This window comes from Syngnathoides biaculeatus, chromosome 8, assembly GCF_019802595.1.
Source record: "Syngnathoides biaculeatus isolate LvHL_M chromosome 8, ASM1980259v1, whole genome shotgun sequence".
NCBI classification, from domain to species: domain Eukaryota; kingdom Metazoa; phylum Chordata; class Actinopteri; order Syngnathiformes; family Syngnathidae; genus Syngnathoides; species Syngnathoides biaculeatus.
This window is the reverse complement of record NC_084647.1, coordinates 8,579,574-8,606,886: the sequence shown is the minus strand read 5'-3', so window position 1 is coordinate 8,606,886 and position 27,313 is coordinate 8,579,574. Positions and strand designations below refer to the sequence as shown.

General features: G+C 44.1%; 4 protein-coding genes and 1 long non-coding RNA gene across 6 annotated transcripts in view; 2 read left to right on the top strand and 3 right to left on the bottom strand.

Annotated features, from left to right (window-relative positions):
- Positions 1 to 8,712, bottom strand: part of LOC133504582 (spectrin beta chain, non-erythrocytic 4-like) — a 51,795-nt gene extending 43,083 nt beyond the window's left edge. Inside the window, 2 exon segments of the mRNA XM_061826978.1 lie at positions 3,060 to 3,397; positions 8,588 to 8,712. The gene's annotated coding sequence lies outside the window, so the exon portion shown is untranslated.
- Positions 4,368 to 11,149, top strand: blvrb (biliverdin reductase B). The gene is made up of 5 exons (XM_061826985.1): positions 4,368 to 4,745; positions 7,475 to 7,636; positions 8,440 to 8,529; positions 8,627 to 8,758; positions 10,182 to 11,149. Exons 1-5 carry the CDS (start codon positions 4,661 to 4,663, stop codon positions 10,334 to 10,336), a joined length of 624 nt encoding a protein of 207 aa, XP_061682969.1. The 5' UTR covers positions 4,368 to 4,660; the 3' UTR covers positions 10,337 to 11,149.
- On the bottom strand, positions 8,725 to 13,530 carry LOC133504586 (uncharacterized). The gene is made up of 3 exons (XR_009796033.1): positions 13,417 to 13,530; positions 12,653 to 12,726; positions 8,725 to 8,862 (listed from the first exon to the last, which is right to left on the bottom strand). It is a non-coding gene; the product is annotated as an uncharacterized LOC133504586 (long non-coding RNA).
- A 168-nt stretch (positions 13,531 to 13,698) lies between these two features.
- Positions 13,699 to 21,738, top strand: zgc:152863 (uncharacterized protein LOC562658 homolog). Of its 2 annotated transcripts, none has more exons than XM_061826414.1 (5): positions 13,699 to 13,819; positions 15,674 to 15,772; positions 16,265 to 16,465; positions 17,715 to 17,859; positions 18,269 to 21,738. In XM_061826414.1, the coding sequence occupies exons 2-5, from the start codon at positions 15,682 to 15,684 to the stop codon at positions 18,540 to 18,542; spliced, it is 711 nt and encodes a 236-aa protein (XP_061682398.1). In that variant the 5' UTR covers positions 13,699 to 13,819; positions 15,674 to 15,681; the 3' UTR covers positions 18,543 to 21,738. The 2 variants fall into 2 exon arrangements, with proteins under 2 accessions (XP_061682398.1, XP_061682399.1); XM_061826415.1 differs by having other exon boundaries at positions 13,728 to 13,819; positions 18,272 to 21,738.
- A 144-nt stretch (positions 21,739 to 21,882) lies between these two features.
- Positions 21,883 to 27,021, bottom strand: si:dkey-225f5.4 (uncharacterized). The gene is made up of 9 exons (XM_061826413.1): positions 26,890 to 27,021; positions 26,215 to 26,305; positions 26,005 to 26,125; positions 23,862 to 24,019; positions 23,627 to 23,769; positions 23,385 to 23,562; positions 23,012 to 23,145; positions 22,782 to 22,944; positions 21,883 to 22,080 (listed from the first exon to the last, which is right to left on the bottom strand). Exons 1-9 carry the CDS (start codon positions 26,925 to 26,927, stop codon positions 22,015 to 22,017), a joined length of 1,092 nt encoding a protein of 363 aa, XP_061682397.1. The 5' UTR covers positions 26,928 to 27,021; the 3' UTR covers positions 21,883 to 22,014.
- Positions 27,022 to 27,313: the final 292 nt, after the last annotated feature.

The following is a 27,313-nucleotide window of genomic DNA, read 5'->3' as shown; positions in this document are numbered from 1 at the left end:
CCACGCACGCAGATAAAACTGTGTTAAATACACAAACGTGCAAAAAAAAATGGCCACCGTCGGATCGAGTCAAGCAAAAGACCCGAGAAAAATGTAAACAATTGCAGAAATAAATGTTTGGGGGCGGGGGGGGGGGAGAACAAATCAGTATTTAATACAGTATTTAAATAACAGTTGACCCAAATGCCCACAAATGGCACCTTAAAAGCAAAATAGCTGAAAAAAAAAAAACAGTCATTTGATTTCTAATTAATACAACAATTAAAAACTTAACCAAAAAATGATAATATAAATGTACTTTAAATTTAAAAAAAAAAAAAAAGGGAAATTATTTTTATCTATAAGGAACTCGGGAGCGGGATGGTCACAGTTCAAGCCACGAGCCCACCCCCGCCACTCCGACTGAGGAGACGGAGCAGCAGGCCGGACGGCATGCGTACAGACAGAAGTGACACATTCAATATGGCGGACGCAGTGACGTATCGCCGCCGGCCGGTGGCAAACACGCTCGATTCGTAAGTTGCTAGAAAATGGAGTGCACTGCGCCTCTCTGAACTCTGAACTCTGAACTGTCACCGCGTCAGCTTGAATTGACCAAAGTACCGACAGTCGTATCATGAAAGAGGGCGAGCCGGCTGCCAGCCTTAATCGCTCACGTTGTTCCCCGCGGGCGTGTTCCTCCTTTTCGACCCAAGTCCTCATCAAAACCGTCACTTGCCCGTCAAAAACGTCAAAATGCAAAATCCAGACGACACGCACGCCCGACCGCCAGCTGGCCCCGAGGAGCCTGCTTGGATCATGGCTTGTCCAATGAGAAGACGTATTTTTAGATGGACTGGTAGCCGCTAGCTATTAGCTTCACACCTTTCAGACTCACGCAGACAATTGTAAAAACAGTCCATGCTAACGCTTCTTAAACCTATGACTTGTTCGTTTATAGCTCATAGAGATGTTTGCGTTTCAAATGTGTTAGAAATGTAATGCAAGCTATGTGCTGTTTTCTAGGAAGGTACCAAGTATGCTACCACAAGCTAATTAAGAAGCGATTGGCTCTTTCTAGTACGAATTTGTGACTTTGGGATTCCACAATGACTCACAAACTATCCCACAATAGCACAATTTATATTATAGCTCACAAATATGTTTTCGCTGAAAAGTTGCAAGTTGGGATTTCCTGTTAGCTCAAAAGACACCAAACGCACAAGCTAGCACAAGTTAACTCTGAAGCTAGCCCCGCTTTGTAGTTCAAATTTGTGACTTTGAGGTTCTACATTGATTCAAAAATGACGCCACAATACCCGACTCTAATTAATAACTTGTATTGATATGTACATTAGCTCTTTTAAGAGTGTTGGATATTCGTAGAAGCCCTAAAGTGCTACTTCCTGTTCGCTAAGAAGCTATCGGGCGTCCGCAGACCGCAGATGCAAATGCAATTTTGTTCATACTACATTTGAGGGTTGACTCGGGGTCACGTTCCGGCATGTGCACTACTGGCCCGGCCGGGCGTTTCCATCCACGAAAAGAAACAGAGCTGCTTGCTGCCTTTTGAATTTCACATTGGAAAAGGGGTAAAAAGATAACGACGCTACAACGTGCCACCACTGAGCGGCACACCGATGGGTGAAATTAAAACGGAAGACAGTGATCTGGAGAAGCATCATCACAGCAAATATTTACGTCACACGGACCAACAGGAAAAGACATACATGAAAATATGAACAGGCCTTAAAGCTAGCTCTAGTCAATGCAAATTTGTGACTGTGACGCTAAATGTTGACTCATGAGACTAACCGTCCATTTTCTTTGCCGCTTATCCTCACAAGGGTCACGGGGAGTGCCGTAGCCTGTCAAAGGGCAGGAGGCGGGGCACACCCTGAACTGGTCGCCAGCCAATCGCAGGGCAGGTGCACTCGCAATCACACCTCGGGGCAATTTAGAGCGTACAATTGATGTTGCATGTTTTTGGGATGTGGGAGGAAACCGGAGTGCCCACTCGGACGAAGGCCACACTTGCAGGCGCGGGGAGAACGTGCAAACTGCACACAGGAGGATCGAAGCCGGGTCCTCAGAACTGTGAGGCCAAGGCTTTGCCAGCTGCTCCACCGTGCCGGCCCTCGTGAGACTAATAAGCATGAATTATCTTTGTTTTGTCTGTGCTCGAAGAAGCAAACGTTTTTCGAATGAGAGAGGAGAAACGAGCCAAAGCCTGCACTTCGCAAATGTGAGTAGATGTGCTAACCGCTGGGCCACTAAGTCGGGTTTGAGGATAATTCCAACCATATGTCAAGTTGGTCTCATAAAATGACACTTTTAGGCATCCTAGTGGTTGGCACGTGTGCCTTACAGTTCTGCGGGTTGGGGTTCAAATCTCGACTTGAGTTTTCCTTTACATTGCGGCCATCTTTCATAAAGTTATTGCTTCGCAAATGTTTCTCGTCCATCTCAGAACCGGGGGACACCCGTGACCAGTCACACACATTCACAACATTTCCAATATGACAACAAGCATGCTTTTGGAATGTGGCGCTATAAACCCAAGCAAGCACATGAGGAATATTAATTTACCCACAAATGACTTTTTAACAGCAGAATTGGGATACGAGTCCATCGCAGGCCACAAATTTTTTAAACAAAAAAATGACGGTGAAATTCATAGGTACGGCCAGTTTTACATTTTTTATGACGCTAACCTGCAGGCTTTTGGAATAAGGGAGGAAAGTCTTCTCACTCCAGCTCGAGGAGGACATGCTAACGCTACCAGATTCGAACGCGAACCCGCAAGCTGCGGGGAGGACCCGCGAGCCGCTGCGCACCATCACAAAAGAAATGTCATTAAAAGTGGAAAGTGAGGAGGATCCGTGGCGCGCGCACGCAACGGGGCCTGCCGCTATCTCTGGCCAAGGGTGCGCTCACTTTCACGCGCCCTCTGACGTGCGGCGTGCGCGGCCCGACGCCGACTTCCCCCCACCCGCCGGTCCGAGCGGCGGGAGCAGCTCATCCTGTCCTCCCGGTCCCTCCTTCTCCCTCCCCGACTTGACTGCGGCCGGCCGTCTCACCTTCTGCGCGTGTGCCGAGGACGGAGCTTTGTGTCTCCTGGCTGTCGACTGCTCGTCGCCGGCTTTCTCGGCACCGGCGAGTCGGAACAGGACGAGCTGGCCTGGCTGCTGATGCTGCTGCTGCTGCTGCTTCCGAGGATGATGCTGCTGCTGCTGCTGCTGCTGCTGCTGATGATGATGACGATGACACCCATAGGACGGACCCTTTCTCCTGACAAACCCTCCTTCCTCCTCCTCCTCCTCCTCCTCCTCCTCCTCCTCTCGCCTCGAAGTGGAGATGCGGGAAATAGCAGCAGCGGAGACGGGGCGATGTCAGCAACACGCCGCAAGGAGGCGACCTCAACAACCACATTTCAACGAAGAGCACATCAATACAAACTGCGCATTATTACCTACCCTATTATTAGGATAATAATAACTAATTATAATGCGTTAGTTTTACTGTGCATATTGGTATACACTGACATGTTCTGCATTTTGATATGAACTTCTTTTATCTGAATACAAACACTATAAAACGCGAAAACTTTTGAGATTATTGTATGATGTGGAACAAGTTTCGTGATATTTCAAAATATAATACACCAATAATATTCTCTTCAATATGACATAGAACAAAAATAAAGCTCTCCTAAAATAATGTAGTTTGCTGACGTTGCTTGAAAATAAAATACAGGATCCATCAAAGATAATTTCAATTAACGCTATAATACAATGTTGCATAATATAAAGCATAAATATGATCAGGAATAATAATATTTCCTGGTAAAATTCAGAATATGAAGAGTAATAAATGATTATAGTATTTTTTTCTATATCATAGTATACATAATAGAATAACATTTTCTTGGAAAATGACATGCAACAGTAATGTACTGTTAGTACAATATTTTTAAATAGAATCTTGAATAATAATATCATGCAAGCAGAAGAACTGACACTACCCTAATATATAATACGCATTGAGCAATAATCGATGTTATATCTTGGAAAATGACATGCAACAGTAATGTACTGCTCGTAAAATATAAGAATATTATGCAAGTAGAAGAACTGAAACCAACCTAAAAAAGTATAATATGCATTGAGCAATAATTGATGTTATATTGGAATTAAAAAAAAATTCATTTCATTGAAAAATACCCTGATATAATACAAGACAAAACTATATACATATACAATTTAAGTCCCCTACTAATTTCTAAATGGACTTTAGAAGGATGAGTACAACTATTAACAATATACTGTACTGTTCCCCGAGAGTAATAAATATAACAATGTGAAATTGTATTTTTTATTTGTTGGGATTAATAATATAGTGACAGTATAATTGCGCAGCTCACATAATACAAGTACGTAGAATACATAAAAGACTAAAGTGAAAGTTGGTATTAAAAAAAAAAAATAATCAATAAATATTGCGGACACTGTCGCTTTAAATGGACGTCAGGGGCGGGGAAAGAGGAGGATCTTAACGGCAGACATACAGAATAGGCACAAGAACGTTGCGCAACTTTCACAGATTGTCTTGTGAGACTTTAACGTGACTTTTTTATTTTTCCGGAGTGAGGGTCTCTCATAAAACATTTGTACCTTCGACAATGTCAAACGCCGTGAAGAATGTCGTCATTTTCGGCGCGACGGGCATGACCGGCCTTGCCACCCTCCCTCTCGCCACCGCGGCAGGTAGGACATTACGTCATACTCCCGGGACGCCCCCCCCCCCAAAAAAAAAAAAAAAAAATAAGATTAGAAAATGAAACAATTTTTTGGGAAGTTTCTCGTTTTGGTTGTGAGAATTCCAAAAGTCGTCTTCTGAATCTGATGTCGTCCGTGACGTAAAAGGTCAAAGTTGAGTTCAAGCGTCAAAGTAAACCAGGTGACTAATTGATTTGGTAATAATGTAAAATACTATTTCTACTATTGTTACAACTGCCTCTTAATTAATAATACAAATAATGAAATCGCATTCATCCACCCATCCATTTTCTGCACTGCTGTCACCTGATAACTTTAATAATAATATTGATAATAATAATAATGATGATGACAAACTAAATTGTGTGTGAATGCCAAAGAGCTGAGCTGATTTCCTGGTGTGAATGATTGAGAAATTTTGAAGGTGGGGAAAAAAAATTACAATTTTTCCAACAATTTCTAATAGAAAATGTGGATTTTAATTGTGAATTGGTCGAATTCCTACATTAATTTCAATGGTTTTGTTTCTTGTGGTAAAATGTGGAATTGAGGCGCACCAAAAAAATTCCCAAGAGCCTGATTACTATATGGTGAAAATAGTATTATTATTGCTATATTGCATATATATATATATATATATATATATATATATATATATACACACAAACATACATGCCTGTTTGATTGATTATCGCATCTCCATCCATCCCTTATCTGAGCCATTTATCCTTTTGAAATTTTTGATTAAAAATTACTTTATTTGCTTGTTTTTTTTTTTCCTTTTTAGACCCCAAAATAGAACTATTACTATAAATTTGACATGTCCAGTAGACCAGGGCTCAGCAACCTTTTTCAGGCTGAGGGCGACTTCATTCGCACCGATCGTATGAAGGGCGACGTGACCAGCTTGCGGCAAACTTTCAAAATGACTAAACTCATCATTTAAAAAAATAAAAACACATTTTATATGATACAACATGAGTTTAGAAATGTCATTAATGAAAGCAAGTTAGATTCAAAATCTAAAGCATAAATGATAATACTAATCATTTGTGACCCGTGCTATTTTTAGGACACGCCTCGCGGGCGCCTTAAGTGCGTCCGTTGGGACCGCGTCGGTGACCCCTGCAGTACACCAATCAACTTCGTAATGAAAAATGGATCCATACATAAGTCAATCGCAATTGAATTAATAACAGTAATCAGTGGGTTGCTTTCAAGCCAAATTTAGCATTTCGTGAGAAATTCATCAACCACGATGGTCGAGGGCCATAAATTGCTGAGTCACGTCAGGTCAGCCCGGTCCTCTGAGATAATTCTTATCTCGGGCGCGCAGGAGGGGCGACGCCTCGCCGACTGTTTGGTTCACTTTGCGCGCCCGCGATGCATCACGTGACCTACGCGTTGCCCCGCCCACCACTTCTGCCTCGCTCGGCCCGCGCGTATTTCAAAGAAAGTGCTCTCTCGTGATTGGCTGCTTTAGTCACGTGCTGGGATGAGGCGCTCACCGTTCCTGCTGATCGATTTTGCAGCATAATTAAACGGATGATCCCGTCTGTTAGGTCCACTTGTTCAAGGCGACGCGCTTCCACGCTCGCCGTTGTCGTCACGCAAAGGAAAAAGGAAAAACGGCGACCGGAAATCGCGAAATAGGTGTTGAGAAAACTCCACCCTGTCTCGTCCTAGAGAATAGCAACCGTAGTGACCCCGCCGACTGAACTGCAGCACATTTTCAAAACACGGCGCGTGGGTTGCGCTCGAGTGTAAATGCGAACTACGCCCGGGACAGCCGCAATGATGTCAGCGCATTTGAAGAGGCCTCGAGGTACGGACAAGTTTTCAGCTCCATCTGTGTTGCTGGTCAAGTCAACTACACAATGTTCTAGTCCCAAGAGAGACGGTTGTAGTCCTGAGATAAAGTACTATTGGTCAAGGGGAGACCTGTAGGAGCTTCAAAAGAAGAGGTTTTCGTTTTAAGAGAATACGCTCGTCCTGAAAGAAGGTTTTGCTCCGCGCAAAAAGTTCGAGTCCTCGGAGAATGCTGTGACACAGAGTAAGTGTTCTAATCACCAGAGACGGTACTAATCCTAAGAGAAACCTGTAGGTCTATGGGGAAGGTCTTGTCCAGAGACAAAGCCTATTCCCAAATTAAGGGTCTCATCCTAAAATATTGTTCTAATCCCAAGAGGTTTTAGTCTAAAATATGACGTTTAGGTCCTGAGAGAAGGTTTTAGTCCTCAGAGAATGTTTTAATTCCAAGCAAGGGTTCTTGTCCCCAGAGAAAGTGTTCATTCCGAGAGCAGGTCCTACTCTAGGGGGAACGTTGAGATGAGGTAGTGGTCACGAGTGAGGGTTGTATCTCGAGGGAATGTTCTGGTCCTGACAGAATGTTGCAGTTGATTGCAACAGTTGTAGTCTATCGAGGTTACTAGACCTGAGAGAGGGTACTCGTTCAGGAGGAAGTGTAGTCCCAAGTGAAGTCTGGAGGAAGGGGTTTTAGCACCCAGAGAAGCTTCGAGTTCAGGGCAAAGTTTCTGCCATGTCAGGGGTGATAATACAAGAAAAAAAAAAAAAAAGCCAAAGAAAAAGTCCATTCTGAATGGTAAAACTTGGGTTACTTGCCCCTGATGAAGGCCAACTTTGTCCCAATCACACTAAGGTGGTCTTCCGGGGGTGGGGCCTCCTTGGCTTCCCTCCTCTCCTTCCCCCTCGCGCAGACTACAACGTGACGGTCCTGGTCCGAGACCCCGCCAGACTTCCAGCGGACCACAAGGCATCCAGGGTGGTGGTGGGAGATGTTCTCAACAAGGACGACGTGAAGAACGCGATGGAGGGCCAGGACGCCGTCATCATCGTCCTGGGAACCCGGAACGACCTCAGTGAGAACAAAACACACGAGCGCTAACCGCGACCACGCGTTACTCCAAAATGCCACCAGCAAACTAACCTATCGCTGATCCCGGGAAGTAATTTGTTACTTTAGCGTGGAGAATATCTCTCAGCGAGTACCCTTTAGTAGCTGGTGCTCCCAACAAAAAGTTGACCAGCTGTGAAGAAGTATTGAACAGAGACCACTCGTCACGTCGACAAATTCAAGAAACCCATCGGGGAGTACAGCAATCGCTTCTTCTACTACGTCGACGTAGACAGTGCAGTGCCATAAAAGGGCAAAGTTCACTGTCAGCACTCTATTTTTATTTGTCTAGACACTGCATCCACACACCCACGGCTATTTATAGGTGGTTAGCGCATCTGCCTCACAGTTCTGCGGATCGGGGTTCAACACCGGGGGAGTTTGCGTCTTTTACTTGGGACTGACTCGAAATTGGCCGGAGGTGCGGATGCTTGCTTATTTATAGGCGGCCCACGATTGGCTGGCGACCAGTTCGGAGTGCGACGAAGATATTTGATGTCAGTGAAATTCGATGTCCGTCAAAATTGAGGCTACACTTTGTGCGCGTGTGTGTGCGGGGGGGGGGCGGCACCCAAAAGTTCAACGGTAAGCATTCTTACGGTTGGTCCCCCCCACCCAAAAAAAAGAGAACAAATAAATTGGAAAAACAACCAAAAGAAAACTGTGCAAATAGGAGAGTCTACGGGTGCTGAAGCGGGAGGATGCGGCCGTACTTTGTACTCATACCAAAAGTAGAGTCCAAAACAAAAGCGAGTGTGTTTCCGTCAGGCCCGACCACCGTCATGTCTGAAGGGACCAGAAACATCGTGGAGGCCATGAAGGCTCGCGGCATCCGCAAAATGGTGGGCTGCATGTCAGGTACGAGGCGTTACGTTCCTTTTTTTTTTTTTTTTTGTATCATGTCATGGACGCGCACCTTTTGCGAGCGTTTCCGTGCTCTTCCGCCGTCGCTCAGCCTTTCTGCTGTGGGACCGCTCCAAAGTGCCGCCTCGCCTGCTGGCCGTCACCGAGGACCACGACAGGATGTACGACGTCATCAAGGCGTCCGGACTCGACTACGTCGCCGTCATGCCGCCGCACATTGCCGGTCGGTGCACGCTTCGCGACGGGAATTCAATCCCGGACTGGGCCGAAAACTTTTGCTTGCTGTCGCTAAGCAATGCGGAGATACCTCGTGCGAAACGTTGAATCCTAAAATCACATTTAACAAATCGGGATACTGTACCATGAATTAAATACATCATTGGCTAAACTAAAAAGACAAATGTATTGAATCGTTCACAATTCAATGTCACATTACTGAATGCCCACAAAATCAAATAATTGAACGTCAAAACAACATATTAAATGAAAACAATATAAAATTGTAAGAAGCATGGAAAACAAATTACCCTGTAGTTATAAAATATTCATTCGCGCAATACAAATTTAAACAATTTATTAGAAATCGTAATGAAAATTCCTTTATTTTAAAATGTAAAACTAATGTAACATTTTTTGAATAACATTGTGAAATAAAATGCTAATCTAATATTGGATGTGTTTAATAAATTGGGATACTCTACCATGAATTTAATGCATCATTGGCTAAACTAAAAAGACAAATGTATTGAATGTTTCACAATTCAATATCAAATTATTAAATGTCCACAAAATCAAATAATTCAACATCAAAAAAATATATCAAATGAAAATAATATTCAAGAATTAAAATTGTAATGAACATGGAAAACAGATTACTCTGTAGTTTTAAAATATTCATTATCGCAATACAAATTTAAACAATGTATTAGAAGTTGGAACAAAAATTCATTTATTTTAAAATTTTAAATTAATTTACAAAATTTGGAATAACATTGTGAAATAAAATGCTAATCTAATATTGGATGTATTTAATAAATTGGGATATTGTACCATGAATGTAATGCATCATTGGCTAAAGTAAAAAGGCAAATTTATTGAATAGTTCACAATTCAATATCACATTATTAAATGTCCACAAAACCAAATAATTGAACATCCAAAAATATATTAAATAAAAACAATATTCAATGATTAAAACTGCAATGAACATGGAAAACAAATTACCCTGTCGTTATAAAATATTCATTAGCTCAATACAAATGTAAACAATTAATTAGAAATTGTAATGAAAATTCATTTATTTTCAAATTTAAAATGTAGAAAATTCAATCATAAAATGCAGTCATTTTAAATTCTGTGCCCCAGCGCCTCAAAAATTCAATTGAAGCATTTTTGAAAAATCAACTCCATAAATAATTGAATTGAAACAAATGGAATTGAATAGGTTCAATGTGGTTCTGACTAAACTTTCGATTTTACAGTTCAATCAATTAAGTAGCCGTTTTTTTTTTTTTTTTTTTTTATAGGATTGGATGGCGTTGTCATATTTAACATGAAAATTGATATTTGAAGCCAACTTATGGACCGAAGGTGTCCGGAGCTATCGAGTGAGACCTTAAAACTCTCGGTTTGTGACCATCTTCCAGACGATCTTCCTCTGACGGAGCGCTACACGGTGACGGAGAACGCGCTGAAGGGCCGAGCCATCTCCAAACACGACTTGGGACACTTCATGGTCAAGTGCCTGTCCAACAACGAGTGGGATGGCAAGACGGTGGGCGTGTGGGGCGACTACAAATAGCTCAAATCGCCACCTTGAAAGAAAAACTACGGTGGTGCCTCTACTTACAAACGTCTCTCGTCACGGAAAATTCACGTTGCGAAACGGAAAAAAATAAGAGCTGGAGTCGCAGCCCCCCCCACCCCAAATTCCACCCACGGTAAACATCCAGTATTTTGGTTTGAAAGTGGCCCAGTAGAGCTGCTCTCCTATTGGCTATCCCCGGAGCATCTTCCTGGGCTCCCGTTGGCTCGGAGGGACCTCAATCTTTACCCATGATGCCTTTCGTTCCCCTCGGACGCTCGAGCGTCACCGAATCACACGCAAACGCTTTCACACGCTTTGTTACACGACAGCGCATTTGTGGTTTTTGCAAGTTTATTCATATTTCTTCACCACGGCCCCCAAGCAAGATTTTGTGGCATGAAGTTGTGCGCGGACATCCATATTTCTCTTAGCTGCCAAACGTTTACCTCCTCCTCCTCCGTCCCCCACAATGCCTTTTGCTTCTCTCCGCATAGTCCCACAACGCCAAAGATAAATGAAATTTTTTTTCATTATTCTTTACATGATGTACTTTGATTTTTTTTTTCTTGGGGGGGGGGGGGGGGGTCTTGGAAAAACGCTTCTATCATGGAAAAAAAAAACATGCTATGAAATGACTTCCGGAACAAATTAATCTCATAAGTAGAGCTATCACTGTATTTTTCAATAATGATAGCAGCTCTTTTTTCATATAAAGACACAATATTGCTAGTTCATAATTCAAGATTTGAATTGCCAAACTCTACAACTCTTCTGTTATGTCATTTTCCAATAAATCAACTTGAAGTATTTCATGTGAGACATTTTCATCTTCATTCATATTTTTGATTTTTTTTTTTTTTGCACAAGTATAAGCAAGATTTAGGCTAAACAATACATGACACAGAGTATGGATTTCTTTTCACAATTTAAAAGTATTCACAACATGTCTGTGGTGAAATTGGCGCGTTTCACCATTCTGGACGTCACTAAACTACACATCAATAAATGTAGCAGTGTGGCACATGACGTAGCCCACCACAAATACCCTCCACCATCAGAGCAACAATTTAGTAGAACATAATTATTATGACGATGATCACAAACTCAGGCTTAATGTGTTGGGAAGCATTTCAGAGACTCAACAACATGTACATAAAAGAGTCCATTTTTTTAAACGTCTGTTTTAACGCTATCTTTTGCTTCCTCCCAGTGGCCAAAATGTCACGACTGCAAACCTGTTTTTATTTGCAAGGGAGAAAGGGATTCTTCCTCTTCCCGTTACGATATCAACAATGTGAAAATCACTGACATTAAAAAAAAAAAAAAAAAGGCTGGGTCGCGCATACATATCTCGCGGTGTCGATTGGTTGAAGCCCAATGGCCGCCATCTTGGTACTTCCAAAACATGTGAAGTACATAATTTACAGGTTGGATTATGGCAGGTTTTTTCCTCAACGTTTGGCATGTAGAATTAAAAACTGGTCGTGTGAGCTTGACATTTTTTTCCAGTTCTGGTAACATGAAGGATCTACTTGGTAAGCCAAAAAAGGCGAAGTGCAAAGGAAAGACATAGAACACCGTGACTAGCAAGAAACCTTGCATATTACCTGGGGCCCGATTTTCGTGACACGCTAACCTTTTCCCAAAATGCGCTGTGAAGCACTATGTGAAATAAAACCATTCCATCCGAGAGCGCGGACCAAATTTCGGACAGCTATATATTGATTAAGCCATGGAGGCCCCAGGAACTGAATAAGGTAGACCACATTTATGGGACCCGACCCCGATTTGTATATCCAGACTATTTCAGCACTTCAAAGCAGGAAGAGAGTTTGCAGCAAAACTCCAGATGCTAATCCCGTGTATTAGTATTATCATATGTGAGTGTCAGGGGGGCTGGCTGTGGATAGGTTTCCAGTTACGCTAACTTGTGTGCGATAGAGGTCAGAGAACACAGGTGAAGCGTGAAGTTTGTTTTTTTTAATCATTAATTTATCCGATTGGACTCGGGACTGTGGTGACGGCATTGGAAACCTATCCATACTGTCTCTGGAAAATGACCTCTGTCAGGCAGCAGAAGACAACAACTGCAGAAATGGATCCTGTTCTCATATGCCTGAAATACTGTTAAGCAGGACATTCAATCCCTCACCGAGACGAAGGATACATAGAAGTCCATATTTCTCCAAATTGACGCAAAAAAAATGTGGTCCTAAACAGTGTCGAGTCTTGCAGAGTTTACTGTGCGTTTCCTGACCCAATGTCAAGATTTTTCAGAAGTGAACAGGAAAAGAAAAACAAAAAAGTTACCTCCAAAAAGTGAAATCTGGAGGCTTGCTGCCACTCGATCAGCACAACATACGCCAGCATGATCTGGAATTTCACTTCAAAACATACCAGGAAGATCAGTTATGAGGGACGTCCGTGTATGTTTTATTTAGAAATATATTTCTGCAGACATTTAGTCCCAAGTGTTAACACAGAATATGTAAATACAGATTCAGTGTCACGAAATTGGCGATTCACGTGGGTCGGCATGGTTGTTTTGGGAGTATCAAGATGGCGGACATATACTTCCGGCGACTTCAGCTACGATAGCCATTGAGCTATTCAGTTTTGTTTTTATTTAGATCCGCAGTGAAAACACGACGATACATTTATTCTAGCGTTCATGTGTGACATCTTATATGAAAAAAAAAAAACTAGGTTTTTTTTTTAATCACGAAAATAAAATCATCGACGTATTCGTTCCTTGCAGGTAGTCCGATAGTACTTTAGTACTTTATTTTAACCCATTCATGGGCAGGGTGGCAATTTTTTGCCTTATTGAGATCAAAGTATCCTAACAAGCCACAATCAAGGAAATAACACTTGTTTTTCATTTATGGTTAAGTTATATGATAACTTTACTCATTTAGAATCTCGTCCCATCATGAGAGGGCACTTGGCTTTTCTTAGTAGATCGTCCCCAAAAAAACAGAATCAGCTTAAAACACTTCAATGTTTTTGATATACTGAAGGATAGAATGCGAGAAAATTGGGACGCTGCCCACGAATGGGTTAAGTACACATACCTTTTATTTCAACGTTACCTCAGAGTAACGATAGGCGTAAAAGTGTTTGGTTTAGACTTAAGTATATTCTTCTTTTCTTGACGGCAACTCAGTTTAGAAAAAGAGCCGGAAATGCGCTCTTTTTTTTTTTTTTTTTTTTCCTTCCGTGTCCTCAAGCGGGAGATTCCATGTTGTCACCGGTGCCCACGTGACTCGCTTCTTCCAACCAGTGGGTTGAGGCAGGGGGGCGCGGCTTACCGCTGACTCGCAGCCAATCAGAGTCGGCGCACGAATTGTTCGCTCCCTCAGCTGATCCTGGAACGGCGGCCGGAGAGGCTGAGGAGCCGAGAGAAGCCACTTGTCGTTGCCGAGCAGCGAGCGCCGGTCGTCGGCTTCGTCTTCGTCACCTCTCCGCTGCTTCCAGGTGAGACCTTCACGCTTCGATCGTCTCGTCGTTAATGGGAGCTTCACACACTTAACGAGGCCATAAACTACTGTAATCAGAGAAATTATACATTTCTGGGGTTCGCGTGAGGAGATGAGGTTTGTTTGTCGTGTTATTTTGTCATTGTTAAAAGAGAGAGAGAGAGAGAGAGAGAGAGAGAGGAAAAAAATAAGAATACACTGTTGCCCAGGAAACTAGATCCCTGGATCTGGTCTATGCAATATACAGTCAGTGGGCCATAATCACAATTGTAAAAATAAACGTTTTAACAACAAATTGTTTTGAATGTAAACTCGTTTATCAATTGAGTCTCTATTCATATGATCTTCATACGAAAAATACATTCTCGGCGCATCAAAGAATTCCTCTGTTTCAGTACAAGTTGTGATGTCCACCAAGCCTCAGTGACTAACATTCAGTCCGCCCACACACATCGCAGCGAGAGAGATGACTTGACCTCACAGCTGTCCTGTTGACATAACACACAAAATATATTTACACCATATGTACGTGCATAAATGTCTTTCTTTCTCCGCATCTCATATTAGGGATGTAGCAATGTCTTTATCTTTTATTCTGGAATGACTCTGGTGGTGCAATAATGACTGCAACATTGTGGGAAAGGTCACGGTATTGCAAGAGGACTCTGCGGTGTTGCAGGATGGTTGAGGGGCCCAAAACCCAAAAGTTTCCTTATCTTGCTCTTCCTCTTCTTGACGCTCGCCGAGTTCTTGTCACTGTTTTTGTGAAGGAGACATCAGCTTCGAATAATACAGTACTGCAAATATAACCGTGTAATTCTATCCAGGCCCATTCGTATACGCTACCTCCAAAACAGTATTATTGCCCCCTTATATGCTCACGATAACAAAAATTGTAGATTGACAAATCGTCGCTTCAATAATGGAACAGTATGAGGCGGCACAGTGGAGCAACCGGTGAGAGAGAGAGAGAGAGAGTCTGCCTCACAGTTCTGAGGACCGGGGTCCGGGTACGGAATGAGCAAAAACTCTACGCTGCAAATAAAACGAGTGGTGTGGGGCACAATTAAACTTTGAAAACAACATTTTGTGCGCTCCTGTCGGTTTGCCCCAAGTCCAACGTCCAATCACTACGTACGCCCACGCACTCGTGCCGACCGCGGCGTATGTTGCCAATGCTGCCTTTAGTTGCATTGAAAATAAATCAATAATCAGTAAAGTTCACTTTTTCAAGGTAACTGTTGCAGAACTGGTATACGCATAATATTGACAATAAGCAACAAACGTTTGCATATGCAATGTACGCATTTACAGCACAGATAGTAAACACACACAGGCCCTTACGCATATTGTCGGCCCAATATCACCATCGATCGGCAAAGTCATATTTGAACATTTTGGGAAAACAAGCGGAAGTTGTGCAAGTGCAAGAATTGAACAAAAAAGAAGAGTCCTTTTCCTTCCTTCCTCCATTCAACTTTTGAAACGAAAACCGGACCTCAACTGAACGGACTGAGAATGTCATGATTAAAAAAAATAATAATTCAAGATTATAGGTGGGTTTTTTTTTGTTTGTTTTTTTTACACTGAGTTAATTATGTTATGCCGTTCGGCTAACGATGTCGCAGCACACATTTTGCATTGTGAGCAAATATTTGACGGTGTCGTGATGACATCATTCTGGAACTTGAGCCCTCCCCCCCCCCACACACACACATCATTTGTCATGTGATCTTTATGGTATCATTTTTTTGTTGCTAGGCAGAAAAGCAACGTGGAAGTGAAGTATCAAAGATTTGTACGCGAGACGTCTCGCAAAACGGCTGCTCAAAAGTTGACATGTGCTCCACAGGAAGTTGAATGTCTGCGTTACCGTCGTTTCCATGGCCACGTCGATGCATCATCATCACCCTCGTCATCCTCTTGACTTCGTTACCGCGCCTTTTTGCAGGTAACCCCCCCCCCCCACACACACACACACACACACACATTTGACAACTGGGCTTTCAGTGGGAAGAAATAGTATGAATAAATACTTATAAAGTGTACAACACAACAGGAACATGATTTGACTTGAAGTTACTTGCGTTGAAATATCCAGATTGTTGTTCCGCTGCCTTGCGTCCCCGTCTGCCGCCTAAAACGCTTTACTGTCCAGCTGTATTTTCAATAAACATCAAAATTATAATCTATATATATATCAAACTCACCAAGGATGCCGATTATTCAATGTACAGAATTAACGCGATGATTCTCAGCCCTTGAACGCTACGAATGACTCGGCTGCTCAAAGACGCCAAAGCCTGGTTGGACAAAATCTAACTCGCACGTGTGCAATGAAAGAAATGTAAACAAAGAGAAATTCGAGAATATAAAACCTCGAATAGAAGCACTGAATGCATCCCGCGCACATCCGCTTGACCAAGGCTGCTCCCCCCCACAGGTCGACTGAGTAACTGCACGCACCCGCTGGTGCCCGAGCATGGCGGCTTCCGCTGCGAGCCGTCGCCCTGCCGAGGTTTCCCCCACAAGAGCTCCGTGCGGCTGTTCTGCGAGGACGGCTACCGAGCGGCCAAGTCTGCCGTCTCCTGGTGCCGCGACGGCGCCTGGAAGCCGCCCATTCCCGCCTGCGTCCGCGTCAGAGGTGAACGCCGAGGAAGTCCGCCGCGTCGTCGGTTCCGGGTCTGAGTCGACCCGCAAAAGAAACTCAAGTCCTCCCTCAAAGGACACGCGAAGGCTTCAATTTTGGTCCAAAGATGCCAGATCTTAGATGAGAAACTTGCCGTCCAGATTTGGGTCCAAGTGCTAACAAACGTGGAAAATTCATCCACCAAAGCCAGTTTGGTTTAATAAAATCTCAACAAATTTAGTCAACATGTCGACACACACACACAGACAAAAAAAAACAAAAAAAAAAAAAACAAGTGCTAAGAAGTCGACCAGATTTAGTTCTTGCAAAGATTTGGAGCCATGCGGGTTGGTTGCATGGCAACCAAATTTGATGACTCACCAAAACCGCTGCATGTATTCGATGCGAACGCGTTTCAAGTGTTGCACATCGTCGGCTGAGATCGAAACGCGCTGACCTAGTTTCTGCCTTAAGACTTCTTCTCTGGGTCGCACCCAAACTCGGCGCTCATGAGGTTGCCCCATTTGTCCTCTCAACCGTGACTGTATTGTATTACATACCATATTCCGGACTACATGACATTGTACCGGGGGTTGGACATTCAGCACGAGCCAATGTTTGAAACGCTCACCCTGGTTTCAAAGCAAAATCTGAAAGCAGAATTTCAAACGCTGATCCTGACTTGATTTTGAAACCCGAACCCGTTTTCAAAAGCAAAGTCGAGATTGAAACCCAAACTTTGAAAAGCGTTCTCTGGTTTGGCGAAAGCGATTTGATCTCCTCCACCGAAGCCGTCTTGAAAAACCCTGGCCCGGGTTTTACGAGCCCAACTCCAAAAGCGTAAACCGGGCTCACTTGAAACCCGCGTGTAAAACTCCGGCGCAGGGCTTGTCAACCCTCCCAATTACGAAAGGGAAGCGTGCAGTCCTCGGCTTCACCTATTAATCAGACTGTTTGCGGTTTTGGTGCCATGCCTTCTCCTTCTTGTGGCAGTCGGTTCTGCAAACAGGAAGCGTGAGATCAGAAAGAGGAAGCGAAAGAAGTCACCAGAATAAACATGAAGCTCACAGACAGGAAGCTGCAACCACACCGCACACGAACATCAAAACTGTGTCAGCTCTTTTACCCATGATCCTGTGCAGCGAGCGAGCGAGTGAGCGCTGAGATCGAATAGAACAGGCCGAGAAATCAAAACCCGACAGGCCGACTTCAAACCCCGCCTTCAGACCCGAACCCTGAACCCAACTGCTTGTGTCCTCCGCAGGGGGCGCTCGCATTAACGCCAAAAGCGGGGCCGACTTTAGCATGCCCAACATGGCCACCACGGCCGTGGGCGTGTCCATTTTCCTGCTCACCACCACCGCCTGCCTGGTGGTCAAGTCCCGCCTCTGCTCCTGTCAATCACACGGGTGAGGTGCCTGCCGTCATTCACAAAAATGACATACGCGCGCTACCATTTGGCGCGCCATACGATGCGCATCACATAACGTGCGGAACGTGTTACATTACTCATTTCATGACGCCTGTCTCGTGATCCACGTCGCCTCACAATATGTATCTCAGTGATGCGCGTCGCGTGAAATGCGTCACATGTCACGTCAAAAGAATTGTATCCCTTCACGTGTTGCGTGACATCATGCGACACATGACGTACGCGTGACATTACAGGACACGATGCGTCTGTTACGACTCTTTAAACATGTCGCGTGATGTCATGAAACTTCCCGTGTATTATATCACGCGTCGCACGGGGCATTGCTCACGACACGCGTGTCACACGGTATCGGTCACGTGACGCATTCCCCTCACACCTCCCAGCAGGCGCCGGTCCTCGGATCAGCTGGACCTGATGAGCGAGGGCCTCCACGTGTCGCTGCCCTCCTACGAAGAGGCGGTGTACGGCAGCTGGGGTCAGCCCCTCCCGCCCTGCCGCTCTCCCCCGCCGGGACCCGTCCAGCTCCTGCTGGCCCGGGAGCCGCCCGACGACCGACCCCGCCCCGAGACCGGCCCGCCCCCTTACGAGGAGGCCCAATCACGGAGGAACGACAGCAGACGGATCGCCGTTTCTCAGTCGGACGACAAAGCCGTTTAAAGGATAAACTGAGATGATTTTTGATTGACAGCTGGTGGATGTGACGACTCGGCACTTTTTCTTTTTTTTCTTTTTTGGGGTCGGACGCCGCGGGGTGGCGTCCAGACTAAAGCCGATTGGCCAGTTTGCACATATTGGACTTTCCGTTTGTCTTATATTGTACGCGTGCAATCCGATGACGTCGAACAAAAAGTGGACCGCGCGCTCTGCGTCCATCGTTGGGTCCGCCACGGTCAACAGGCTCTGACTTCCGGTCAGGGCAAAAAGTACAGTAACATACACGCATTTGTATGAAAAACGATGTGATAAACATATTAAAATTAATTATGAAGGTTAAGCTGAAATACACTTACCGGTGAAAAGTTACATCTTTGCGACCGCTTGCTTGGTTTTGACAAAAATGCTCAAACTAACGTATTCCAATTTAATTCCATGTTATTAATTTTTACACAATGTACAATTGCGAGGATGTCAAAGGACGTCAACAATCACGTGAACTCGTACAAATTGCAATGTTTTGCCCTAACCGGAAGTTGACCCCGTGAAAGAAACTTTTTATTCGACGTCATTGGCGCAATCGCGCGATGCTATAGAAACAAGTGTGTTGTCATGGCAACCAACCAGCGCCCCCCCCCCCCCCAGCCATGTACTATGATGCTATTTTGGACAATTTATTAATACTGTTGGAGTCTCGAGACGACGTTATAGAGAGGAAGTTGTCGGGTCCAATATGAGTATTCAAATAACCTCGGTTGGAAACCATAACCCATATTTGCAACCGTAATTAGAACGGTGTGAAAGCGACTGCAGATGGCTGCTTGGTTATTTCGCGTCGCCTTGCGATCGATCGGCCGGCGACCGGCTTAGGGCGTCGCCCGACTCTCACCCAGAGTCAAGTGTGATGTGCTCCGGCATGCCCGTGACCCCAGCCAGGATAAGCGGTATGGAAAACGGATGAATACATAAGTAAAAGTGATCCAGATGCGCCTTTCTGCTTGACCCAAGAGCCGAAAATGTTGATTAAGTAGATGAACTTGCACAATGAATTTTTTTTTCTTCTAATGAACGCCATGCTGTAATTAATATTGACATGATATATATATATATATATATATATATATATATACAGACATATATATTGTACCATTATAGTTTTTTTTTTTTTTTTTTTGCTGTATTCCGTGTCATTTCCTTTTTGACGTTTGAGTTTATTTGAGTGGAATTTGCCACCACAACAGGAAACCAGAAACCACACAGGAAGATGTTTTCATTATTGATTACGTGGTATGATTTAAAAAGGGAAAAAAAAAGACCCATCATTATTAGTCACCGCATAAATAGAAGAAGAAGAAGAAGGCCCAATTAACAAACGTGTGTTTATTATGACCTCTACAATATGTTTGTCATTTCAACCAAGTTGGGGACATTTTTCAGCGACATTCTTCTGAAATGATGAGTTGGCTGCGGGTGACAAATTGACCCCCCCCCATCCCCCAATCACATAACTTAATAACATAATTTTAGTAAGCTAAAACAACAATCCATGCAGTACCAGCAAATAAAAATAAACCACTCAGGAAAAAATATTGCCACAAGCACAATTTGATCCAAAAAAAATTCAGCAGTAGTGTAGCGTGTCAGTTTTTTTTTTTCCAAAATTAAAATTTCAGTAATTTTAGTAAGCTTCATAATTGCCTCTTGGGCCTTGTTTTTAAACGTTTTCAATCATGCAAAGCTCTGAGTTAGTGCGTGTAGGAAAAGTGCTTTTCCAAGTAAATTTGCTTTGCTCATTTTACTCTGAGGTGAACTGGAAACAAATTTTCGTTTTGTCAAAAGAGAGAAGTCGACTTTCTGTAAAGCGACCGCACGTGCAAATTCTCTTTTTTTTCTCACGCACACACATGAATGAGCGCGACGTTATTGAGGTATGACAACACTTTTTGGTGTCATTTGTCATTTTGACTTGAGAAACGCGGGGGAAAACCTCCGTGATCGTCGAATCCTCGTGAGCGCGAGCGAGCTTCGAAGACGTCGCGTTTGAAAGCCTCGCTTGCCAAGATGGCCGACGTCTTGAGACAAAAAGGAATTTATGCATACTGAGCCGGATAAATGTCATGTTTGATGGCTCTGTGGTGACATCTTTTTTTTATTAAAAAATGAAAACAAAAAACCAACATGATCCCAGAGGTGCTTGTCTCGGTCCATTTAGCCTAACTCGGAGGAAATGGTTTCACCCGTATTGTTGAATGCAGAAGTGGCAAACACGGACGCACACACTATATTGCGCAAGGCCCAAATAGACGAGAAGTTATGAGGCATGTATTTAAAAAAAAAACAAAACAAAAAAAAAAGCCACAGTTTTACCTCATTCATGGCTGGCGATTTGACTAATGTGGAAATGGAGCTTCCGCAGAAATGAAGGTTAAAACTGACCTGACTTCTACACTGAATAATAATTATATTTGAGACATTTTCACCCTTTATTGTTCAAATACTTGATCATTCAGCAGTATATCATTTTTTTTTTCTTCTCCATGTCATAAAACATTTAATAGCTCCCCCGGTGAACTTTTATTTCACATTTTAACATTCTCAGTTTTCCACTGTAAATGCGTATGTATGTAAATAATATGCGTGCGTGATAGTGATGGGATAGCCCAAAAAAATGGAGGATTTTTGGGGCCCAATCACCAATCGACAAGTTTATCGACCGATACCGATCTTATTGGGGAAAAGTCTCATTGATTGGAAGCTATTTGTCACAAGAAGTGAGAGGCCAGCCCCACAAATGTGTCTGCAGACACATTGAAGAGAGTTGACTCTGTTTTGTATACAGAATTATGGAAGCGTATTGCTTCCACACCCAAAAAAAAAAAAAAGGGGGGGGGGTCGTTATCACGTTATAACATGATATGAGATTCGGCCCGCCACATGATTTTATGTGGCCTGCGGAGCCAAATCTGTGTCAATTTACACGATTCTTGCAAAATCTGTACCAAAATTTCAAGTTGGCATTATCAAAAATGATATCGCAAGCATTTTTTTTTTGTTACTAGCTGACAACATGAACATTGCCCTTGATAGTTTCTAAGACTAGTTCATAAATTGATCATTTCAATATGATGAGACTATTTTTATTGTTTCATAGTCAAAACGGGCCTCTGAGGGGAGCTCGAACTACAACGTGGCCCACGAGAAAAGTGAGTTTGACACCCCTGCTCTACGCTATATGATATAATCTACGTTATAACGTGATCCATAAAGAATAACTGTCCGAGGTGTCCTCCGACACGAGCATCCTCTTATGATCGAGGTGCATCATTTCCAAAAGGATTCGCAAAACATTGCATTCTGTTTTTATTGACCTTCTACACAATTTGTACATACACATCACATGACATGACTACATTTTTGCCAGCTGTTTTGTTTAAATATTATTTTGACAGATGACATGATGATAATTGTCGAACCATCAAACGTGAGGACTGTTGCAGAGAAAAACGAGCCATTCAGTGAGGCTGCAAAGCGGGTTTCCACGCTGAGTGCAGAAGGGAAGAAAAAAAAAAGTGTTTAATGGATTTATTTTCTTAATGCTAACGATTAATGCCAAGTATTCAAGTTAATAATTCCTGTGAGCGAAAGACACCAATTGTTGGTGCGAATAATGGTGCATTAAAAATGAATGACGCACGGAAATGAAAATGAAAATTCTGAGCTAAAACAGAAACCCCAAAATTTATATTTATGGCTTTAACTGCATACTCTGCCCATCCGCACCAAAAACACCATCACAATATACTCTTGTTTTGATTTTTTTTTTTTTTTTTTTTCCCCCCATATCAGTTGATCACTTCTGTTGACGCCGTGATTGGCTGAGCATGGAGCAACGCGATTTCCTATTGGGTTTCATATTGTTCATCAAAACATGGAGAGAAGTCATTTTTAAAAGTCTACCGACTGTGTATCAAATCTTTATCAAGGAAAATTACTTGTGAGATATGTCCATGGTTTTATTATGAGTCAGCCCTCAGAAGGACAATTTGATAAACATTCGGCTTCGCCAGCCTAACCACCAAAAATGCACTTTCAGGCCAGTCTGGTGGCCCAAAACCAAATTGCTCCTGAGTGGGTGGCTGAGAATTCAATTGATGCCAACGCCACTTCCTCGTGATCGGCACTAATATTGGGCGCCGACGCCACATGCCGATAACGAGCGCCAATGATGGCAGAGCGTCATACCTGCAGCGCGGCGGTGTTGACGGGCTGTCCGTCTCTTTGTACGTCTCGCAGGCGTATGGCGCCGCTGTCGGGGTACCCTTCCTGCACCTCCAGGTGGCACAAGGTCGTTGCCGACTTGAGGTACACCAGCAAGCGCCGAGCAGGATGCCAGTCGATGGCGAACCTGGGGAGGGGGGGGGGCGCCCGCGTCAGCCCGCGGAGGACAGCGAAGACTCACGGGAGGAGCTCACCTGTCTCTCAGGCTCTGGATCTCGGCGAGCAGGTCGGCCTGGCCCATGTAGTTGTGGACCACCTCCAACAGGGCAGGACTGAGCTCGGCGACGCTGCCCGACACGGCTTCTTGGAGCACGCTTGCCGAGCTCGTCTGATCGCAAGACGGGAGCGCACGATCGCATCGTCAACGATTGGTCACTCGTCACAAAGTCCCAGTAAAAATTCATCTAAAAATTCTTCACGATGACACATATAGATAAAGCGCAGCAGAAAAATCCATAATTATAAGGTTTTGCCGATACATGCCATTACTTTTGTCTAAACGGAGCCCCTTAACTCACTTCAACATAGTTTCTTGTCATCGAAATGCCACCAAAGAATTGTTCATACCGGGTCAATCTGAAGCGCGAAGCGGTCCTTGGGGCTCCAAATAATGGACAGCTTGAGCCGCTCCGGTTCTTTGGCTGCCAGGCTCACGTTGGCAAGTTCCAGAGACACCTCCGAGCGGTCGAAGGAGAGCAGGCGGACGTGCCCGAGCCCGTTGGCGGCCTCCAGGTACGCCTGCGAACTGACGTCGGCACACCGGTCACCCGACGCCTGGCCTGTCCGTCACGTGACCCGGCGACACTCACGCCTCTCTGGAAAGTTGCCAGTCGGCCAAACGGCCGAGCTCCGGCTCCAGCTCCGCCCTCATCCGAGTCAGCCGCCCATCGTATGCCCGCAACGTTTTGCGGGCCTTCTGAACGCACGCCTGCACGTCGCCGCTCTGTTTCTTCTGAAACACAAACCAGACGCACGTCTCACAAAAATTAAGTCGCTCGTGAATATTTGAATCAACTGCGTGATATCGCGTGTGTGCGTGTGGACCTCGGCTTGCAGCTGCTGATGCAGCTGTGCGACTTTGCGTCGTTTCTCGTTGATCGTTTGCATGTTTTGCTCCAGCGTGGCGAGCATCTCCTCGGTCTGCTCCACCCTCAACTTGCACTCCGCCTTTAACGCTTTCCAGCGGCCTCGAGCTCCGCCCTCTGCAATCAGGAAGCAGACTCATTGGATTGGCACGTATGAATCATACATCAAAATCATAGCTCGCCTTCCGATAAAAATATCTCGAATACGCCGGCCTGCTATCTGGCCTTTTTGTGGTTGACACCCCCACTATCGTCCAGGTTCCTTCAGCACAGCTGACTGCCCCTCTTTATTGCAACAACCGTCGAGACCTTCAAATTCCTCGGGAATAAAGTCTCACAGGACCTGAAGTGGGAGATCAACATCGACTCCATCCTCAAAAAGGCCCGGAGGATGCACTTCCTGCAGCTCCGAAGGAACCACGAACCAGGAATCAGCTTTTGTTTTAAGGTGAGGATCTAACGTATGTTGAGGTACCTCTATGTGGGGAAAAAAAGGGGAACTATGAGACCGGAGGATTTCCCAGTAAGCGTCTGCTTCCTATTCAGAGTTCCCCTGTTAATAACGCATGCGCATTAATCACAAGGAGACTTTTCAGCACGAGGGAGCGCTCAGACCGTCACAACGCCCGACAACGCTCGAGAGCTGCTGAGACAGTTCGACACAAGCGAATCCGTGCTGTGTACCTCCATCACGGTCTTGTACGGTGCCGCCACAAAAACAAACAAAAAAAAGGGGACAAACTCCCACTGCGACGGACAATCAGAACTGCTGAAAGGATTGTCCGGAGCCAACGTTTATGCTAATTTCCTTTGTTTATCCTCCGTCTGCTGCAGGTAATATGTTAGCATTAAGAAATCAAAAATAATTCACTTTCAATTGCCGAAGCACCAGCAAATCTATCTGACTTGCAGTCACCTTTTTGTGCCCAAACAAAGAGTTGCTGCTTGCTGACAAGTTCGGACCGTGGACTCTGCTTTCTTCATGCTGTCGCCCCCCGCAAGATATTTTGATGCAAAGGCCGTATGGCGCGTGTCGAAGCGGCACTTTACATTTGAGCATTTCATCGTTGCAATTTTGTCATTGCATTTTAGACAACAAGGAACCTCCTTTTTCCCCGAAGGCAAATTCGTCTGTCCGTTCTTGCTGTCCTCGTGTATTTTTCTTTGTCAAAAGCGTCTCCACAATTAATTTCCCTTTAACTTCCATTTGGACAGCAAACTACGGCAACCCCGCTAGGACAAACTGTCTCTGCCTCATTTGCGTTGCCAGTGATTCCCAAACAGGGTGCCGGGGTACATTAGTGTGCCGTGGGAAGTTATCCAATTTTATGTAATTGCTATAAAAAAAAAAAAAAACATTTATTTCCAAGAAATAATGTATCTTTATTCATCTATTTATGCCAGTGACAGACAACAAAAAAATCCTCTTCTTTTAGATGGCAGGAAGTACATACAGTAATTAATTGATCCATTTTTGGTGACATTTACTTTTGTTGGTGTGGCGTGGGATTTTTCAATTGTAAAATATGTGCCTTGGCTCTACAAAGGTTGGAAATCACCGGTCTATGCGATAGAAATGACACGTACAGCATCTCGTTATGACGGCTCTGCCAGCCATATGCAACCATCAAAAGAGCCAGATATGGCTCCCGAGCCGTAGGTTCCCGACCCCTGCTCCAGAAGATATCTTTTGCAATAATCGGGGGTTCACTGTAATGCACTCGCTCGGAGTGACCAGGTTGGATAGGATTAGAAATGAGCTCATTAGAGTGACGGCCAAAGCTGGATGTTTTGGAGACAAGATTCGAGAGAGCAGACTTCGATGGTTTGGACATGTTCAGAGGCGAGAGAGTCAGTACGTTGGTAGAAGGATGCTGAGGATGGAGCTGTCAGGAAGAGAGAGCGAGAGAGAGGAAGACCAAAGAGAAGGTTGATGGATGTGGTGAGGGAAGACATGAGGGCGGTTGGGGTGTTGAGAGAGGAAGATGCAGGAGATAGGCTAAGATGGCAAAAGATGACACGCTGTGGCGACCCCTAACGGGACAAGCCGAAAGGAAAAGAAGAAGACTGTAATGCACTGTACTTCCTCTGGGTGGGGGTACCTGGTTGAGGACAGGGCTGTGTCAGAATTTGCTGGGCAGATTCAAGTCCCTCGATCTTATTCATCATGGAGTCCAAAACAAACAGCTGACGCCACAAGACCTTCTGCACACGCCGCCGCTCCTACACACATACCCGTGCAAACAAAAACAAAAAAAAATGAGGATATAAAGATGTTTCGGGGACAAAAACCCTCAGAAGTAGAAGAAAACCTGGAGGAAGAGGAGCTTGTCTCCTCCGGGGTCTCGCTCATCCCCCTCGTCCCACGGCCCCAGGAGGGCGGGGTCGCAACGCTGCAACACACTGACAAAAATATACAAAATAGTGATGAAACCAAGACAAAATCCAAATGTACAAAATCATCAAAATCAAGAGTTGTTCATCGCAATTGTTCTGGAGTCCACCCCAGCTGACTTTGGAAAAGAGGCAGGGTACAACTCTGGACTGGTCGACAGACAGAATGACACACAAACAACGGAATGGTCTCCAATCCATGTCAGGCCACTTCTAACATAATTGACTGGTCGCCTGGGACGGGGAACATGTAAACAAATCATCATTTTGACATTTGACTGCATTTTTGTTCATCACTATTTTACGTCTTTATTCGTCCCATTTATTATTTGTGGGAGTTGGCTGCAGATGCCAGTAGCCTAAGCCTCCATTTTAAAAAGATAATGAGATAAAAGACCTGAATCCAAACACGACTGTCGTGTCTGCATAAAATTGTTTTAACGGTTCTGAGGTTTCAACATTTGTGTAAGAGTACTTACAATTAAACATATGTCCCACAAAGGAGCGAAAACGAATTTCTTAGGTTAAACATTTGATTACAATGATTACAAAGGTAAATACGTCGACAAAGAAAGATTAAACGAAAAACTCACGCTTGAATGTCAAACATCTGCTCTGGGCTGTCCGACATTTATTTTCAAATTACCGCGCCATCCAGTTGGTCGCTTTTTGATGACGACACTTTTCTTCTTCGCATTGAACAGCGTAGCTTGGCTGCATTAGCGCCACCCTTTGTTACGCTTCAAAAATGTAAAAAGAGAATCCAACATAAGATACAAGATACACAAAGGAAATAATAAAGTATGTCTCTAACACTCACACATACATATATGTGTATGTATGTCTGACAACGCCACCCTGGGAATTTCACGAAGGGAAATAGTTAGATATAGAATGAATTTGATGCACACGAATACGTTTAATCTGATGAGACGAGGTTCCAGTTCAAAAAGATACTTAATTCCTTAAACATAGTAAGTGTTATGAATACCATTTATTCGGATAATAACAACTGGT

Bases quoted from the DNA above. Each gene is read 5' to 3' on its own strand.
- blvrb (XM_061826985.1), top strand. From the start codon at position 4,661: ATGTCAAACGCCGTGAAGAATGTCGTCATTTTCGGCGCGACGGGCATG. The intron at 7,637-8,439 runs GTGAGAACAAAA...TGTTTCCGTCAG, and splicing joins GGGAACCCGGAACGACCTCA to GCCCGACCACCGTCATGTCT. The intron at 8,530-8,626 runs GTACGAGGCGTT...GCCGTCGCTCAG, and splicing joins AATGGTGGGCTGCATGTCAG to CCTTTCTGCTGTGGGACCGC.
- si:dkey-225f5.4 (XM_061826413.1), bottom strand. From the start codon at position 26,927: ATGTCGGACAGCCCAGAGCAGATGTTTGACATTCAAGC. The intron at 22,945-23,011 runs GTGAGCTCCTCC...CCCCCTCCCCAG, and splicing joins ATCCAGAGCCTGAGAGACAG to GTTCGCCATCGACTGGCATC. The intron at 22,081-22,781 runs GTATGACGCTCT...TTCTGCACTCAG, and splicing joins TCAACACCGCCGCGCTGCAG to CGTGGAAACCCGCTTTGCAG.
- zgc:152863 (XM_061826414.1), top strand. From the start codon at position 15,682: ATGTCTGCGTTACCGTCGTTTCCATGGCCACGTCGATGCATCATCATC. The intron at 15,773-16,264 runs GTAACCCCCCCC...TCCCCCCCACAG, and splicing joins GTTACCGCGCCTTTTTGCAG to GTCGACTGAGTAACTGCACG. The intron at 16,466-17,714 runs GTGAACGCCGAG...TGTCCTCCGCAG, and splicing joins CGCCTGCGTCCGCGTCAGAG to GGGGCGCTCGCATTAACGCC.